This window comes from Canis lupus, chromosome 5, assembly GCF_003254725.2.
Source record: "Canis lupus dingo isolate Sandy chromosome 5, ASM325472v2, whole genome shotgun sequence".
NCBI classification, from domain to species: domain Eukaryota; kingdom Metazoa; phylum Chordata; class Mammalia; order Carnivora; family Canidae; genus Canis; species Canis lupus.
The window spans coordinates 60,599,025-60,616,809 of record NC_064247.1 but is presented as its reverse complement, the minus strand read 5'-3'; the positions used below and the strand labels follow the sequence as shown (position 1 = coordinate 60,616,809).

The 17,785-nt window shown below is 44.7% G+C and overlaps 1 protein-coding gene across 3 annotated transcripts in view; it reads left to right on the top strand.

Annotated features, from left to right (window-relative positions):
* DNAJC11 (DnaJ heat shock protein family (Hsp40) member C11) overlaps positions 1–17,785 on the top strand; it is a 75,957-nt gene that overhangs the window by 43,826 nt on the left and 14,346 nt on the right. For all 3 annotated transcript variants that reach the window (XM_025427292.3, XM_035716637.2, XM_035716638.2), the window contains 3 exons: positions 13,616–13,744; positions 14,694–14,816; positions 16,384–16,457. In XM_025427292.3, the coding sequence (XP_025283077.1) occupies positions 13,616–13,744; positions 14,694–14,816; positions 16,384–16,457 (326 nt within the window). The remainder of the gene's footprint in view (positions 1–13,615; positions 13,745–14,693; positions 14,817–16,383; positions 16,458–17,785) is intronic.

Here is a 17,785-nt window from a genome sequence, read left to right as displayed (position 1 = left end):
AGAGAGAGAGAGGCAGAGACACAGGCAGAGGGAGAAGCAGGCTTCATGCAGGGAGTCTGACATGGGATTCAATCCCGGGTCTCCAGGATCAGACCCTGGGATGAAGGCGGTGCTAAACCGCTGAGCCACCCAGGCTGCCGCCAGAATGTCTCGATTGTATCTTTATACTTAACTAAGTGTAAAGCATGTATCTGCATACTTTTTACAGTTTGTGTATAGATAGACGCACACATGTTAGGAAGTGTGTCTCAGTATTTAGTTATAGCTTTATATTTAATGTTAGAAATGGCTGCTTTTTATCTGTTTTAGACCCAAAAAATGATGGTTTTATATAATTCAGCTTACTAATTCGACTGGTAATTAAGTTCCAGTTTGGAAGTCATTTTTCCTCTGAACTTGGAAGACCTGGTTCCAATGTCTTCTAGTTTCTGGGACAGGTGTTGAGAAGACCCATCCAAGTTCCTGATTCTTGTGTATGATGTTCTTTTCCCCGTTTGGAAACCTGTAGGGTCGTCCTGTCTGGGCTCGTGCAGCTGCATGTGGGAGGCCTCAGGTGAACTGCTCACTAGTGCCAGGTGCATTCAGTGTCCCCCCAACACACCCCCTCTCCCACTTCTCCCAGCCCAGGGTGCCCCAGCCCTGGGGTATTTTCGCATATTGTCCACATTCCTTCCATTTCACATATTGGACCCACTGGATTCATCGTCTCACTTGCTAATTTTTTCCTCTCCATTTTGCATATTTTTGGTTTAGTTCTACTTGTTTGAGAGTTTCTTTTTCTAGGTTATATTCCAGCCTTCCTACCCGTGTGAAAATTCCTGCCGTATTTTTTAATATCTAAGAACTTTGTTCTTCTCAATTTGTCATTGTTTTTGTAATTCATGAGGAGGTAAAAGGTAGGGCTTTGGTTCTTGAGCCATGGGGATAGATGCCCTGCATTTGAGTTCTGTCTCACACCTCCCAGCTGTGTGGCACTTGGCCTCTTTGTTCTTGGTATCTTCATCTGTAAAATGGAGACAGTAACAGTACTCATATTGTTAATGAAAAGATTAAATGGAATAATACATTCAAATACTTAGAGAGTCCCCGACACAGTAAGCATTCATAAATGCTTTTTTTTACAATTAATGTAATATCTTATTTTTCTAAGGATATTACCTAGGCATTTCTTGCCTTTTTTTTTTTTTCTTTTTTTTTTTTTCTTTTTTTTTTGACATTTGTATTCTCTGATTCTTTCTGGTTCCTTTTGATCTTTACTTGGTTTCAGACTCTTGTGTTGGATGTTTCCCTCAAAGTTCTGGTAATCTCTGGCTGGCTGCCCTTAAGGAGTGAGTGAGGCTCAGGGGATGTGCCATGTGCTCGACAGGACTTGTCACTGACAGCCTAAACTCTGGGCTGTTTGGATGGAGACTCCCCACCCCTGAGACCCAAAGGTTAGTGTTAAAAGGCCTCTTCTCCTTAGCAGATGATGCTTCTGTGTACAGGAAACCCCAGCCTCTCGGTCTTGCTGCTGATGCCCCCATAGTAGTAGTCTAGAGATGACCACGCCATGTCTCACTTGGCCCTTGTTTCCAGTGCCTGCCCTCATCTCCCCTGCCAGTTGGACCTGGCATGCCTTCCCTTCATTTCTTCAAAGAGCAAAGCCTCTGTCACTTGTCTCCTTAGTGAGCTGGCGACTCCGGAGGCACTCTTAGTGCCTGGTCCCTCTGGTTCCTGAGCCAGCTTTCTCTGCTCCATCAGTGAGTGCCTCCATACTTTTCCAGTTTCTAGGGCTCAGTTAGCGCCTCCTACGGGTCACCTTTGTTATTCCTTGAGTGTCACTTTGGGAGAGAGGAGGGCTTCAAGAGAACAATCCTATTGGCTTAACCAAAAATCCATATTTATTTATTGGAGATAATAGCACCGGAAGTTATTTGCCCATAATCCTTGAGATATAGGAACAATATAAAGTGGCCACAACTCTGTCAAGATGCAGCTTCTTCATTTAAAAGACCGGTGGGGAGGGGCACTTGGGTGGCTCAGGGGTTGAGCATCTGCCTTTGGCTCCAGGCGCGATCCCGGGGTCCTGGGATCGAGTTCCACATCGGGCTCCCCACAGGGAGCCTGCTTCTCTCTCTGCCTATGTCTCTGCCTCTCTCTGTGTGTCTCTCATGAATAAATAGATAAGATCTTCAAAAGACAAAAAGACTGTGGGGAGATAAGGGTGGGCACCTGAGTGGCACAATCCATTAAGGTTAAGCGTCTGACTCTTGATTTTGACTCAGGGTTATGGGATTGAGGCCCAAGTAGGTTCCATGGTCAGTGGGGAGTCTGTTTGAGATTCTCTCTCCTTTTTCTGCCCCTCCCCTCACTCTCCTCTCCCTCTTTCAATCTCTAGCAATCAATCAGTCTTTAAAAGACCATGGAGGGGATCCCTGGGTGGCTCAGCGGTTTAGCGCCTGCCTTTGGCCCAGGGCGCGATCCTGGAGTCCCGGGATCGGGTCCCACATCGGGCTCCCGGCATGGAGCCTACTTCTCCTTCCTCCTGTGTCTCTGCCTCTCTCTTTCTCTCTCTCTCTCTCTCTATGTCTGTCATAAATAAATGTTAAAAATAAAAGACCATGGAGATGAAGAGCAGGCCCCAGGTCAAAAGGGCTTGGGCAGGGATCCCTGGGTGGCGCAGCGGTTTGGCGCCTGCCTTTGGCCCGGGGCGCGATCCTGGAGACCCAGGATCGAATCCCACATCGGGCTCCCAGCATGGAGCCTGCTTCTCCCTCTGCCTGTGTCTCTGCCTCTCTGTCTCTCTCTGTGTGACTATCATGAATAAATAAATAAAATCTTTAAAAAACAAAAAACAAAAAACAACAACAAAAAAAAAAAGGGCTTGGGCAGAGAGGTGGTGGAGGTGGGTGTGGCTATAAACAGCCAATACAGGGATCCCTGTGGTGGTGGTAATATTCAGTATGTTGACTGTATTCCGAGATGCAGGAATGCAAGTAGGCGATCAAATTGTGTAGAATTAAACGTATGTGCCACAAATGAAAAAGTAAACAGGAAATCTAAACAAGACCGTTAGATTGTATCAAGGTCAATATCCTGGTGTGATATTGTACTCTAGTTTTTCAAGATGTTACAATTGGAAGACAAATGATGCATCGGATCTCTCTTATTTCTTAACAACTGCCTGTGAATCTACAATTATCTCAATAAAATTTTCAGTTTAAAAAAAAAAGAACTAGATAATGGTTCCCAAAACCAGTAGGTTAACTCAACTATGTCACAGAAACATTTGTTTATTAAAAGTGTAGATTCTGGGGATCCCTGGGTGGCTCAGCGGTTTAGCGCCTGCCTTTGGCCCAGGGCACGATCCTGGAATCCCAGGATCGATCCCACATCAGGCTCCTGGCATGGAGCCTGCTTCTCCCTCCTCCTGTGTCTCTGCCTCTCTCTCTCTCTCTATCATGAATAAATAAATCTTTTTAAAAAAAAGTGTAGATTCTGGGGGTGCCTGGGTGGCTCAGTGGGTTAAGGTCATGAATCTCAGGGTCCTGGAATCCAGCCCTGTGTAAGGCTCCCTGCTCAGTGGGGAATCTGCTTCTTCCTCTCCATCTCCTTCTGCCCCTCCCCCAACTCGTGCTCACACTGTCAAATAAATAAAGTCTTCTTTTAAAAAGTGCAGATTCTTGGACCAGCTGAATAGGAGTCTGTCAGGCTGCTACCTGGGAATGTGTATTTGAACAAACTTCAGATGGCGGCTGAATTGGAACTGCTGCAGTAATCTGCAGATGAGAGAGTAAAAAAAATATCTTTTTTATGGTGCTTGTTTTTATTCATTGGTTAAAGAAAAAAAGTTGACTTATGACTGGTTCATTGGGCAGTCCAGGAAGATGGTGATCCATTGGGGTTATAGTTTATAGGTTGGAATAGATGTCTAAAAGGTGATCTCTCCAGCTACTTCCTCTTACATTTAGCTCCTTAAACCTTTGAATCTTATCAGTTGGTGATTTTTACTGAGTAGCTCAAAGCCTGAGACACTAAGTAAATCATATTCACTTGACAGGTTGTGTTACATTATTATTGCCATGACCTGGTTGTTTGAAGATAGTTTGAGGGCAGTCCAGGTGGCTCAGCGGTTTAGCGCCACCTTCAACCCAGGGCGTGATCCTGGAGACCCGGGATCAAGTCCCATGTTGGGCTCCCTCCATGGAGCCTGCTTCTCCCTCTGCCTCTGCCTCTGTCTCTCTCTCTCTCTCTGTCTCTCATGAATAAATAAATAAAATATTAAAAAAAAAAAAAGAAGAAGAAGATAGTTTGAAACTGTGCGATGTGTTCCCCATAGAGTCCAGGCACTTCTAATCTGGGGGAGCAGAAACTGGCCTGTATGATAGATTGAATCTTCCAGCTCCTAAACAAGTCACAAAGATCTCAGTTGGGAATCTATAGCTGCCACATGTCCCATTGACAGTTTTTCAGTAGTATTATGATCGTATGTAAAGGAGTTCATAATTGTCATCATTGTCACCTTTTTGTACATTGATGGCAGAGTACCCTAGAATGAGGGTCAGCTAACTATGGCCTACTGTCTAGTTTTCAGCCCATGAGCTAAGAATTGTTTTTATTACATCTTTAATGGTTTTTATGAAATCATACAATAATTTGTGACACATAAAAATAATATTAAACTCAAATTTCAGTGTTCTTAAAGTTTTATTTGAACACAGCAACGCTCATTCATTTAAGTATTACCTGTGGCTCTGTGGTGCATCCAGTAACAGCACAGACTGGAGTAGTTCAACCATAGTTGTCCACAGAGCCTTTTAAAATACTGTCTGGTGCGCAGCCCCTGTGGCTCAGTGGTTTAGTGCCACCTTTGGCCCAGGGCGTGATCCTGGAGAACTGGAATCTAGTCCTGCATCAGGCTCCCTGCATGGAGCCAGCTTCTCCCTCTGCCTCTCTCTCTCTCTTTCTCTGTCTCTCGTAAATAAATAAAATATTTTAAAAAAATACTGCCTGGCCCTTGACAGAAAAAATTTGATGATTCTGCTCTAGAAAAATAAGGTGAAATATGCAAGTATTTTCCTTTGTAAACTTTTTTTTTCTGAAAAATGTGATTTAATAGCAATAATAAAAGAAAACAAGCCTGTATATATTCAATTAGAAGTTGTTGGGAAAGCCCTGGTTCATTAATTTATCCAGCATTAGATTTGTTTTATCTTTTTCTTTTTCCTTGATCTTTTTGACCTGTCAGAATTCAGGAATTCAGAATCTGACTTTCATCCCTCAAAGTTATGACTTCTCCTATAAAAGCATATTGTCTTGAAAGATTTTGAAAATGAGTTCTAAGATGCAGCCAAACACCTGGTTAGCATGTAGAGAAGAAAGCTGACCGGTTCTGGTGCTGTAACCAGTCCATTTTCGAAAGGTTATTTCCTTGAAATGGAAGTACAGCAGAAGGCAGGCATCCAAACCACTCCTTAAAATATTAAAAGCTGTGTCCTTGTGAACTCACAGTGACATGATCACTCATTCTCTGGGGCAGTCCATTTCATCAGCCATGGCTGGCACTTGAGCCTAACATTCTGTGCAGCGGCTCCCTTGACCTTTCTGGGTTAGTCCTTTTCCATTGACTTGGATCAGCACCAAAGACTGTTGAGTCTCAAGTCACTGGCTCATTGGAGTATGTGGTTATTTTGGCCTTGTTTTTTTTTTTTTTTTTTTTTTCCTAAAGACTTTATTTATTCATGAGAGACACAGAGAGAGAGAGAGGCAGAGATACAGGAAGAGGGAGAAGCAGGCTCCATGCAGGGAGCCCGAAGTGGGACTCGATCCCGGGTCTCCAGGATCATGCCCTGGGCTGAAGGTGGCACTAAACCGCCAAGTCACCCAGGCTGCCCTATTTTGGCCTTGTTTAAAGAAACAACCAAATGATTGTAAAAGTCATGACTTAAGCAATATTTTTTAACTTTTAAAGGCTATTCCACCTGCTGGTGAGTCAGTTGATTGTCAGTTGTGGAGCTAACACAAATACCTATCATTTTTTAAAGTTTTCTTTGCCAAAGGAAATAAAACCATATTTAGCATTATTTTGAAAGTTTTAAGCCAATGCAATTAAACAAATAAAAGATAAAATATTTTTAAAAAAAGATAGGGGATCCTTGGGTGGCTTGGCGGTTTAGCGCCTGCCTTTGGCCCAGGGCGTGGTCCTGGAGTCCTGGGATCGAGTCCCGCGTCTGGCTCCTGGCATGGAGCCTGCTTCTTCCTCCTCCTGTGTCTCTGCCTCTCTCTCTCTCTCTCTCTCTGACTGTCATAAATAAATGAATAAATAAATAAATCTTTAAAAAAAGATAAAATATTGTAAGGGCTGTAATTTTCAGCATAGGATATGATTGCCTTTCCTTAGAGAACCAGCTGAAAACTATCAGGACTAACACATTGAATGAGGCAGCCAGTCATGAAACTCATGTATACTAACAGAGGGTCTCTGCTGTTCCTGCATCAACACCTCACAGATGGGATCCCTGGGTGGCGCAGCGGTTTGGCGCCTGCCTTTGGCCCAGGGCGCGATCCTGGAGACCCGGGATCGAATCCCACGTCAGGCTCCCGGTGCATGGAGCCTGCTTCTCCCTCTGCCTCTCTCTCTCTCTCTCTCTCTCTCTCTGTGTGACTATCATAAATAAATAAATAAAAAATATTTAAAAAAAAAAAAAAAAAACACCTCACAGATTACAGAATAGCCTCCATCCTTCCCCCAACATGGCAGCCAGAGTGAGCCTACAAAAGTCAGGTGAGACCAGGTCATCCTGCTTAAAGAGCTAGATGGCTGGCCTCATTCACTGTCAGCCAGTATGCTCTCAGTGGCTGCAGATGCAGTTACCATTGTGCATTGTCCAAGCAAGGACATTTTTGAGAGTGAAAAGAGGTGCTTAAAATAATTAAAAATGCATTTAGTCTTTTGAAATGTTTATTGACCAACATTGGTTTTATTATATTAGAGAACCTATAATATGGTTTATTCAAAAACTGCTTCAAAAATATTTCCTTTGGATCCCTGGGTGGCACAGTGGTTTAGCGCCTGCCTTTGGCCCAGGGCGCAATCCTGGAGACCCGGGATCGAATCCCACGTCGGCCTCCCAGTGCATGGAGCCTGCTTCTCCCTCTGCCTATGTCTCTGCCTCTCTCTCTCTGTGTGTGACTATCATAAATAAATAAAAAACTTAAATATATATATATATTTCCTTTAAAAAATATACCTGTGGGGGATCCCTGGGTGGCGCAGTGGTTTGGCGCCTGCCTTTGGCCCAGGGCGCGATCCTGGAGACCCGGGATCGAGTCCCACGTCGGGCTCCCGGTGCATGGAGCCTGCTTCTCCCTCTGCCTGTGTCTCTGCCTCTCTCTCTCTCTCTCTGTGACTATCATAAATAAATAAAAATTTAAAAAAAAAAATATATATACCTGTGTATATCAAAGCAAGTTTTAAAAATCATATCGATTATATGAACATTAAAGGTATTAGAATCAGGGGTGCCTAGCTGATTGTCAGTAGAGCATGCAGCTCTTGATCTCAGGGTTGTGAGTTCAAGCCCAATATCAAGCCTACTTAATTAATCAGTCAGAATTATTTTTGGCATACATTCAAATACTTTTAATCAATTTTTAAGTGTCTCTGATATTCTGTGTTCTGGTTATGTATAACCAACCACACCAAAACTTAGTGGCTTACACAATTTGGTTTTCTTATGGTCCCGTGGGTCGACCGGACTCAAGTGGATGCTCCTCACTGGGGGTCTCCTCATGCGGTGTAGTCCAGTGGCATCTGGGTCATGTTGAAGATGGCATCTGCATTCCTTGCGCCTTCCATGTGGCTCTCCTTGCCTTGGCTGGCTTGACCTTCCTCAGAACATAGCAGTCTCAGGGGAGGTGGATTGTTCTGGTAGCAGGCTTCCCCAGAAAGCACCTCCAGAGGCCTAGAAGGAAGCTGCAAGGCTTCCTGTGGCTTCCTGTGACCTAACTCTGAAGGCTGTGTCCTCATACCCACTGCACTCTGTTGGACGAGAGTAAGGCACCATCCTGGGCAGAAACAAGGAAAGGGCTCTGTGCAAAGGTCAGAGGCCAGCAGGCAGGGCTCACCAGGAGGCCCTCTCTGGATCCTCATTCCTGCATTGCAGCACCACTATTTTCCCAAAGAATGTACCTTCAGTGTGGTGGATTTTCTTTTCAGTAACATAGCCTACCGTCTCAATACATTTGTATTAGCATATTTGAAGTTTTTAACGTGTTTGATTCTTTTCTGCCTACTGTAATATCTTAATTGAGAAAACTCTCAATTCTAAATCTCTTTTTTGTGGGACATATACTTTAGCCCAAGTATTTTCATAGGGGTATTGTCTTTTTGCCTCCACTCAGAATATTTTTGGTACTTTTTTTTTAATTGTCTTCATTTATGATCTTTGCTTCATCAGATTTACATGCCAGTCATAAAACTGCAGTCAGGCCTTTTCAATTTAATTCCATTCGAAGATAGAATATAAATTTAACTGAAGGGCAGCCCAGGTGGCTCAGCGGTTTAGCGCCACCTTCAGCCCAGGGCCTGATCCTGGAGACCCGTGATCCCTGCATGGGGCCTGCCTCTCTCTCTCTCTCTCTCTCTCTCTCTGTCTCTCATGAATAAATAAATAAAATCTTTTTTAAATAAATAAATTTAACTAAAGATGACAATTCTACCAAAAGAGTCTTACCAAAATTGAGATACTTCAAAATACTATTATGAAATTTCAAAATGAAATAAACTGAGCTATTATCTCATTTGCTCAGTTGTCCTTCCTTGAGAGCTCAATTTCAGAGTTACCTGCTTTATTTTCAGTGATTATAATTTCTGAAATATTTTAAAAACTACAGGGCTTATTATGCCATTTTAAAGAGGAGTTCTTTAAAGGCTCAGCAATTCCTAATATTCAATTTGTAATACACGGACATACTGCAGATTCTCTTCATACTGCAGATATTCAGAATCAGCTTTGTGGTGCCTGGGGGGCTCAGTCGGGTAAGCATCTGACCCTTGAGCTCAGCTGAGGTCGTAATCTCAGGGTTGTGAGTTCTGTTTTGTTTTTTTTTTTTAAATCAATCAGCCCCACAAAAGATTATTGTTTCTCTAAACACTCAAAAATATTTTTACATTTTGACAGCTTTAGCTTTGTTTTCCTTGCATAGAATACCACAGTTTGTTTTGACACAATTATGCATCTGTGTGCAGTGTAACTAATCCTTAGGCTATATCTGCTCCGTAGGCTTCTTGGCTTTGATAAGACACTTTTACCAAACATTGTAATTTACCAAAATGGATATCTGAGTATCACCAGAAAAACAAAATGTTATGTTCATAGTGGAATTTTTTTACTAGAGTTTACAGTAACATTTTCTCTTAGGGTTTCCACCCAATCCCAGCATGGAGGATGGGGGCACATGTAGCAGGCAATAATTCAGTTCAGTTCTAGGGACACCTGGGTGGCTCAGTGTTTTGAGCATCCAGTTCTTGATTTCAGCTCAGGCCTTGATCTCAGGGTCGAGAGTTCGAGCCCCATGCTGGGCTCCATACTAGGTGTGAACCTACTTAAAAATATTAAAAATCCATTCTGTTCTGACACTATACCCGGAGATAGCATCAGATCCCACAGGTTAAGGGTTCAATCCTATAACACTGCAGCCACCCCCTACTTCAGAGGTCAGTCACAAGCCCAAGGCTCCTGACCAAGGGCTACAGATTCTGACACCCTCCTCCTTGGGTTCTTTTAATTCACCAGAGGGGCTTGTGGAACTCAGGAAAGCACTTTACAAATCAAGAGGCAGGTGGAAATACATAGAGCGAAGTCTGGGGAAAGGGTATGGGACTTCCATGCTCTATCTAGACACCCTCCTCTCCCTGCACTTCCACTGTACCCACCAACCCCGAAGCTCTCAGAACCCAGTCCTTTGGGATTTTTATGAAAGTTTCGTTGCATAGTCACATGACTAAGTCATTGTCCATTAGCTGATTGAACCTCTGGCTCCTCTCCCTTACCTGGAGGCTAGGGGTAGAACTGAAGGTTACAGCCCTCTAGTCACTTGGTTGGTCCTCCTGGCAACCAGCCCCCTGGCCTTGGGTAGAGACCAAAAGTCACCTTCATTAATGTGACAGAAGATCTATTTATCACCCTTATCACCAGAAAGTTCAAGGTTTTAGGAGCTATGAGCCAGGAGCCCTGTGGATGAAGACCAAATATGAATAAGAAATATATATTTGGTCATCTGAATTACTAAATATATATTTTTTATTCATCACTATATTGCACATCTATAATTCAAATCAAACGATTATTAGGATTAACGCAACTGATTTTCTGTTTGAAGCATCTGGTTAACACAAACTGGCATCTTTAGCAGCTGTGAGGTTCTTTTGCTAATAGAACTGCTGTTGCTTTATCTTTCATATGTGCAGTACAAACCTTAGAATGGAAAAATGAGTGAAATTAACAGAGGAACTACCATTTGAGTTATATAACGTCGCTTTTTAGTTATCTGTAAATCCCTGCTGCTGTGCCTCACTTTTAGGCATGGTCTTTAAAGAATGACAGTGGAGTTTGTTTAGCAGATGTATGACTTTTTATTTTTATATGGTCTGAATTAGCACTATGGGTGAATGACTAGTGAATTGAATTTCATACAAGTACAAATTCATCAGCTTTCTGAGAAAATAGAATTTGCTTATTTTTATTGTTGTTAAACATACACTGGGGATCCCTGGGTGGTGCAGCGGTTTGGCGCCTGCCTTTGGCCCAGGGCGCGATCCTGGAGACCCGGGATCGAGTCCCATGTCGGGCTCCCGGTGCATGGAGCCTGCTTCTGCCTGTGTCTCTGCCTATCTCTTCTGTGTGTATTTCTCATGAATAAATAAATAAATAAATCTTTAAAAAAAAAAAAAAAACATACACTATGTTTAATTTTATTGCTGCCTGAAGAATTTATCAAAAAAGAAAGTATTACCCCCCCAAAAAAAACCAACTAAAACACAAAAGCCCTACAGATTTACATCAGGAGTTGCAAATTTGGCCTACTGCCAGATTTTATATGACTTACAAACTAAGAATGGTTTTTACATTTTTTAATGGTCGAAAATATCAAAAGGGAGCACCTGGGTGGCTCAGTGGGTTAAGCGTTCGACGGAGCTTTTTTTTTTTTTTTTTTTTTTTTTCTTTAAAAGAAAAGTAATATTTTGAGACATGAAAATTGTATGAAATTCAGATTTCGGAGTGAGTGAACAGTTTTACTGAAACTGGAACATAGCCAGGGTCAGGCCCTTGCTGGGTATTTGGGCTGCTTTCCTGTACACCAACAGTCGAACTGTGGCAGAACCCACACCACCTAAAATAGTTACTGCGGCCCTTCACAGAAAGTATGCCACCTCCTGATTATACCATTCAGTAGAAGAGGAATACTATGACAAGAGTATTGGGACTGGTCTCTGCTACCTTCTCCTGCAGGACTGGCCCAACTCTGTTTCCCACACATATTTTCACATACACTGCAGTTTCCTGTGCACATGGCTGACCACAGCTTCATACATGTCCTGGGCCAAGGCGCTGGCCACCTGCCTGATGGCACCAAATGGGCAAGAGCACCTCATACTTCTCACATTAGCTGAGACAGAGATGACTGCCCGGCCACCACACCAGCAAGCACCTGGGATGGGCTGAGGGTGGAGGGCTGCTCATTTCACCTGGAAAGAGAGGAGAGCGGTGGTGGCACCCCACACACCGCTGGATGAGACCGCATCAGATGCTGGAAGTACCAAGTGAAGGCCCAGCACCAAACCAGTCTGGCTTCTTAGTTTTTTTTTTGTTTTTTAATTTTTATTTATTTATGATAGTCACACAGAGAGAGAGAGAGGCAGAGACACAGGCAGAGGGAGAAGCAGGCTCCATGCACCGGGAGCCCAATGTGGGATTCAATCCCGGGTCTCCAGGATTGCACCCTGGGCCAAAGGCAGGCGCCAAACCGCTGCGCCACCCAGGGATCCCTGACTTCTTAGTTTTGTTTAAGATTTTATTTATTCATTCATGAAAGACAGAGAGGCAGGGACCTAGACAGAGGGAGAAGTAGGCTCCCTGCAGGGAGCTCAATGGGACTCAATCCCCAGACTCCAGGATCAGCCCTGAGCCAAAGGCAGGTGCACAACTCCTGAGCCACCCAGGGGTCCCTGGCTTCTTAGTTTAAGACAGCTCTTGATGACGATGGTAATACTTGGTTTAAAAATGAAAATCTGGAATAATTGCTAAACCAACCACAACAACAGGCTTCAACTGGTCATCTCGGATAAACCCCTGCCCATCACCCCCTCCTCCCCTGCCATAGCATCCATGGACCACCCTCGCACAACAGCCCACAGTCTGCTCATCTGCCTTGTGCTCCCTCTGCACCAGTCCCGGCGGCCTCCCCCTGGTTTTCCACTCACGTCTTTGTTAGCGTGTCCCCTTCTCAGGGAAAAAAACACATGCCCTCACACTATTTTTGGGGCGATAGAAATGTTCTGTGTCGTGATTGTGGAGGTGGTTTCACGAGTCTACATGTCTGTCAGAACTCACCGAGTTGTGCACTTTACGTGGGTGCAGTTTGTGTTATTATATGTAAATTCAACCTCAGTAAAGTTTTTTTAAATGGGCGCAGGGAACTGAGTATAGAAAGGTGTGTTTGGTCAGATTTTTATATGTAGGATTAAAATATACTCCCATTTGAAAACTCTTACCATGATAACAATAATAATAAACATTGATTTTTCTGAGCATGGAGCATTTTATATGTCAGCAAATTTTAGCTTCGCATTTCTTTTTTTTTTAGCTTCGCATTTCTTGAGAGAATATGGTGTTGCGTTTCTCATAGCTTAATTCTTAATTTTAGAAGGTGAGACGATTTTTCAATTTCCCGTTCATTCATAATTGATTTTGTTTGTACTTCTTTATCTTTGAAGTTATTTTTATATTTTAAAAAGTTTTAAGGTAGTTTTATGGTATAAGAGTGTTTAAAATCCAACATTAGAATGTTTAATTCATGTGCATGGCTAGGTGGTTTCTGCATTCCTGGCTTAAATCTGGAGGTGACCGGGGCAGCCCCGGTGGCGCAGCGGTTTAGTGCTGCTTGCAGCCCGGGGTGTGATCCTGGAGTCCCGCGATCAAGTCCCACGTCGGCCTCCCTGCGTGGATCCTGCTTCTCCCTCTGCCTGTGTCTCTGCCTCTCTCTGTGTGTGTGTGTGTGTCTATGAATAAATAAATGAAAAATCTTTTAAAAAAAAAAAGAAAGAAAAAATCTGGAGGTGACCTATTTAGAGCCATGAATTGGGTCTTGTTTGGGCTTTAAAAATCAAATTGTGTGGGTCTTTTTCGCTTCCTGACACTTACCTTGTCATCCGCCTCCTGATGTGACCAGTTTTCTGACCCTAGCAGTCAGTGGTACTCTGCTGCTGTTTGGTGTGAACCGTGACCTTCATGCTCCGTGGGCCTCGTGGTGGAGTTCTACCCACACCCAGTGAACCACCGGCTGCCAAAGTGTAGATTGTCTTTCATTCCACAAATACCACCCCTGCTGCTGACTCCTGGTTTTTCTGCCCCAGGGGACCATCAGTGTTGGCATCGATGCCACTGACCTTTTTGATCGCTATGAGGAGGAGTATGAAGATGTGTCTGGAAGTGGCTTTCCACAGATTGAAATTAACAAAATGCATATATCTCAGTCCATTGAGGTAAGGCCCAGACTCCCCCTGAGTGCAGTGAGGCTCAGGTTAACGAGGCGCAGCACACCGAGCAGATGTGGTTTTTCTCATCTTTATTTATGAAAGGATGCAATTAGCCACTTAGGGGGAAAAAAACGTTCCAGGCACAACCTTGTTTGTTACTGCTTTGCTGACGTGTTAGCAGCATGAGTGCCGGGGGTGCTTAGCTTCCATGGTCGTAGGGCTCCCCCAGCAGAAGTACAAGTGGTCAGAGAGAAGTAGAGGCCAAGGTCAGGAAGATTTGGGTTGAGAAAGCAGACTCCGCCCATGAGTGAGTCCAAGAACCAGTCTTAGTTTTAAGGTGCACTCTGTCATGTGCAGAAAACACAATATTCAGCTGAACCTGGGGTCACTGAAATGTCACCTTTCTGCCCATGGTTTGGATATAGCACTGGCGGGCCCGTCTGCTGAGGCTGACAGTAGGTCTCTGCCTCCTCAACTCTGTTTATTCTCAAGTACATCAACCCAGAGTATGGAGTCCTACCTCTGGGAAACTTGCCCCTCTGGTGGAGCTTCCAGTGTTGGTTAGTAGAGCCACGGATTTAGTCCCTTCCCCAGAGCTGGTGGTGAACAAGGACTGGAGAGTCCCAGACATCTACAGTGGGCAGGAAGGCATGTAATGAAGTCACTGTGCAATCTGATGGTATCAGTGCACTAAGAACCAGCATTCAGCTCTGTCTTTCCCATTTTTTTTAATTTGCACAGTAAAGCTTTTGCAAAATATTACCTTGGTGGCCACATGCAGTACAGAGGGCAAAGTGAGAGAAGAGTGAACTAGTTGAGGTCATCATGCATCCCTGTACACTGGAGCCATGGTCACCTGCACTTTTGAGTGGACTTTGAACATCTTCATTAGGCCGCTATCTTTGTACTTCCTCATGCATTGATTCATTCCTTACCAGCAAATATCATTTCCTAGGCACCCCTAACAGCTACAGACACAGCCATCCTCTCTGGAAGCCTCTCAACCCAGAATGGGAATGGAGGAGGTTCCATTAACTTCGCTCTTAGACGAGTCACTTCTGCAAAGGGATGGGGAGAGGTAAGAATGCCAGCTGGCGGGATCATGTTGTCCACTGTGAAGCCTTAATTTCTGAACATTTACACTCTAAAAGCCTCAAAAAGACCTAGGTTGGCCACATCATTGTATAACAGGGTACCAGATGTCAAACTTGCACTAGGTGACGCTCCCCAAGAGAAAAATATGTCTCATACCTGAGATGGAATCCCCCATCTGCTGGACAGTTCAGAGGTAGGGTAGAGCAGTGAGATTTCCCTTGAGGTGCCAACTTACAGAAATCCAACCACGAAAAATTCAGCCTCTTTTTGCCCTCTCAGCAGAAACCTGTAGGCTCTTCCCTTTCCCTGCCCAATGCGGAAGGCAAGTGCCGTGTCAATGCTCTGGTCCACTGATTGGTGGCTGTTTAACAGTCAGTTCTGCTGAGCAAATTGAACTGCGCCAAATTAACATTGAAGAGTAGCCTTGAAAGTCACCCAGACTAGTAAATGAGGCAGTCATAACTGGCTGGAATTCCAGGGCTGAGTGTGGGACTGCTGATGGGTTAACTCCAGACCCCAGAGGACCATCTCCAGTCACCTGTGAGAGCTGGGGGCAATGAAGCACAGTAGAGAGCAGAACAAGAACACTGGGAAGTCGGCACTGCGGGGGGCGGGGGTGCGGGGGGCTGTGCCTGACTGCAGCAGGAAGCTCTGCAGATAGCAGGACACAGAGCCAGTCCCTCCTCACTTGAGCAAGGAAGACCATCGGAGGCCAGCAGTGTTTTCTTTGGAGGGACTCCTTTCTGAAACATACCTCCTTGAAAACTGCCACCTTTGCATCTCTGGAAACAGTCTTCCATTTGGCCAAGGTTAGGATGAAGTTTTAAGAATCTTCCAGGGCACCTGGATGGCTCAGTGGGTTAAGTGTCTGATCCTTGATCCCACTTCAGGTCTTAATCTCAGGGTCATGAGTTCAGGCCCCATGTTGGGCTCCATGCTGGGTATGGAGCCTACTGAAAAAAAATCTTCCAGGGATGCCTGGGTGGTTCAGCGGTTTAGCGCCTGCCTTCGGCCCGGAGCGTGATCCTAGAGTCCCGGGATTGAGTCCCACATTGGGCTCCCTGCATGGAGCCTGCTTCTCCCTCTGCCCCTCTCTCTCTCTGTTTCTCATGAATAAATAAATAAAATTAAAAATATATATATATCTTCCAGCCCGTACTCTTAGAGCCCTGGCAAACGCCAAAGGCATTGAATTAAAAGAAGGAATTTTTTTTTAAATTTAAATTCAATTTGCCAACATACAGTATTATACCCAGTGCTTGTCTTATCACGTGCCCTCCTTAGTGCCTGTCACCCAGTGACCCACCCTGCCACCCCCTCCCCCCTGCAGCCCTTTTTTCCCAGAGTTTAGGAGTCTCCTGTGATTTATCTTCCTCTCTAATTTTTCCCCACTCAGTTTCCGCTCCTTCCCTTATGGTCCCTTTCAGTATTTTAAAAGAAGGAATCATAACCAGAGGTGTTCCCCTGAGACATGTGTTGCTGCTATGAAAGTAAACAAACAAAAAAAGAAAGTAAACACCACTAACACTCTCTTTTTCTCTTTTGAACAGTTAGAATTTGGAGCCGGGGATCTGCAGGGACCTTTATTTGGTCTGAAGCTCTTCCGTAATCTCACACCAAGATGGTAAATATAGAGAAATCCTCTCTGATGGTCTTTGTAGATTAAGCAGACTAGAAGCTTTGTATTCTTTTTGTCACGATCATCTGGAGTTACCTTTTCTGCCCTACAAGGTCACCAGGGGCAGACCCTGCGGCACTGGCAGAGCTGGGGCAGGGTGTACATAGCGCAGAGAGTGGGCTCAGGAAGGAGTCATCTGCTGCTGCTGCCTGTCCCTGCCCTGGGCCCAGCTCCTACTATGCAGGCCAGTCTCCTCCTTTGTGGGGCTGTGAGCACCAGGAGAAACTAGAGACAAAACTGGTCAGTGTCCTGAAAGATTGATGAACTTGTGGATCATTTCTTTATCTCCGAGAATGTATGTCAAGTTCTAGAAAGGGTCTGTATTAAATAGTGAGGCACTTGTGAGACTGCCTGGTCATCAGTGAGATGTGCAGACGCTGGAGTAATAATGCCCCCCGCCAGCTCTCCTTCATCATTGCTGTTGCAGTGATATCCTGCTCCTACAACTGTACAAGGCTGCCCTTCTAGAACCACAGGCATGTCCTTAGTTCCCATGTTGGGTTACCTGTGTGAGCTCAGATAAAAGAACTGGGTAGAAGGTAAAATAAAATCTCTTTCCTCTGGGGAGGAAATATAGTTAAAGGAGTCCTAGGATGGAGTACACATGGCATCATAGGCCTCTGCTCCAGGACCTGGTTCAGTGGGTCTGGGAAGGGATGAGGATTTGCATTTTTTTTTTTTTAAATTCATGAGAGACACAGAGAGAGAGAGGGAGGCAGAGACACAAGCAGAGGGAGAAGCAGGCTCCACGCAGGGACCCCAATGTGGGGCTCAATCCTGGGTCTCCAGGATCATGCCCTGGGCTGAAGGCAGCACTAAACCACTGAGCCACCAGGGCCACCCAATTTGCACTTTTAACCACGACTTTAGGCAAAGAGTAGACATACATGTTGTCCTAAGCTTGTCTGCATAGGTCTGTCACTCCTGGTGCCAACTGAGTGCATAGATTCCTGCCCCTACTCCCCACACCAGCTGAGTCGGGTCTCCTACGAGGCCCAGGAATCTGTACTTCTGTCAAGCACCTCGGTCATTCTTAGATCAGGCACATTTAGGAGATGCTTGACCGAGGGAAAGCTGTTGGCCTTTTGTTCTTTTTTTTTTTTTTTTAATTTATTTATTCATAGAGACACAGCTAGAGAGAGAGGCAGAGACACAGGCAGAGGGAGAAGCAGGCTCCATGCAGGGAGCCCAATGTGGGATTCGATCCCAGGTCTCCAGGATCACGCCCCGGGCTGCAGGCGGCGCCAAACCACTGCGCCACCGGGGCTGCCCAC